The 1,107-nt window shown below is 41.1% G+C and overlaps 1 protein-coding gene across 1 annotated transcript in view; it reads left to right on the top strand.

Annotated features, from left to right (window-relative positions):
* Positions 1-1,107, top strand: part of LOC118334854 (sickle tail protein homolog) — a 55,018-nt gene that overhangs the window by 35,783 nt on the left and 18,128 nt on the right. The window contains exons 8-10 of the mRNA XM_035670926.1: positions 240-344; positions 625-662; positions 763-932. Of these exons, the coding sequence (XP_035526819.1) occupies positions 240-344; positions 625-662; positions 763-932 (313 nt within the window). The remainder of the gene's footprint in view (positions 1-239; positions 345-624; positions 663-762; positions 933-1,107) is intronic.

The raw sequence follows: 1,107 nt of genomic DNA, 5'->3' as shown, positions 1-1,107 counted from the left end.
GAAATAATGACATATGCTGACTGGAATCAACTGTGTGGTTCCTGTGGTTGTTATTGCAATAAATCTTACAGTGATAAAGACACAGATGATTCCCTATATGTTTATAGTGCTAAAGTACATGTGATGAGATCCATCCGAACATATCTCTTACTGTATATTAATGTTTGATGAATTGCATACAGTGGACTTAAAGAGCTGAATATGAAACATGATATGATTTAGATATATATATTTTTCAGTGAGAGAATGAAAGCCATGGAGGAGCAGATAGCCAGTCTAGCAGGACTGGTGCACCATGCTCTGTCTATGGGATCAGATGTTCCAGGAGTCAAGGACACTGTCAGGTCAGTAACATTGCCTTTATCCCTTTAAGCCAACAGCAGCTTGTACCACAGCAACAATTAATCTGAGCACATAGAATATATTCATTTAGATTCATCCACAGTATGTGTACTCAACAATGGTATGTAAAGTCATTCATACAACTGAACCACAAAATAATTCAGTAGACACACAGTAGAATAGACCTTTAATGGATATTTCAGGTAATAATAATTTATTTATTTCTGTATAAGCCCAGGCTAAACCAAGCATGGCTTATTATGTAACTGTGTGTCATTTCAGTGAGCCTGCTGGACGCAAACTTTTCAACAACAGACCTGGTGAGATATTTTCAACAGATGGTGACATGACCTGCTACAACATACTTAAGTCGCTTTAAACATGATGATAACCTTAAATTCCCCTTCCTTTGATCTTAAGGAGTGTCCACTGAGGTGCAGAACCCTGCTGCTTTGACTGACCACTTCAGCCCTACCCCCTTGGCTCTTCAGGCTCCTCCCTCTGACAGCGGGATGCAGCAGAGCTTGATGTTAGCGAAGAAGAGTGTGTGTGAGCTGCGGCTGCAACTCAACCAACTGAGACACTTACAGGTGACCTGTGTACTCAACTAATTATAGTCAGTGCTCAATTAAAGCTACAAACAGTGTTGAATTCAGTGTCAGGGCATGCCTCAGTGCCTCATACGTTGTGCAGAAACCGTACAAAACAGTACTGTCGCCTACCTGTTTTTCCACCGCTCGCTTCACCGAAAGCCCAGAATAATCG

This window comes from Morone saxatilis, unplaced genomic scaffold, assembly GCF_004916995.1.
Source record: "Morone saxatilis isolate NCDOM2014 unplaced genomic scaffold, NCSU_SB_2.0 Contig23, whole genome shotgun sequence".
Lineage (NCBI taxonomy): Eukaryota > Metazoa > Chordata > Actinopteri > Moronidae > Morone > Morone saxatilis.
The sequence above is the reverse complement of the archived record's forward strand: the minus strand, read 5'-3'. Positions and strand labels throughout refer to the sequence as shown.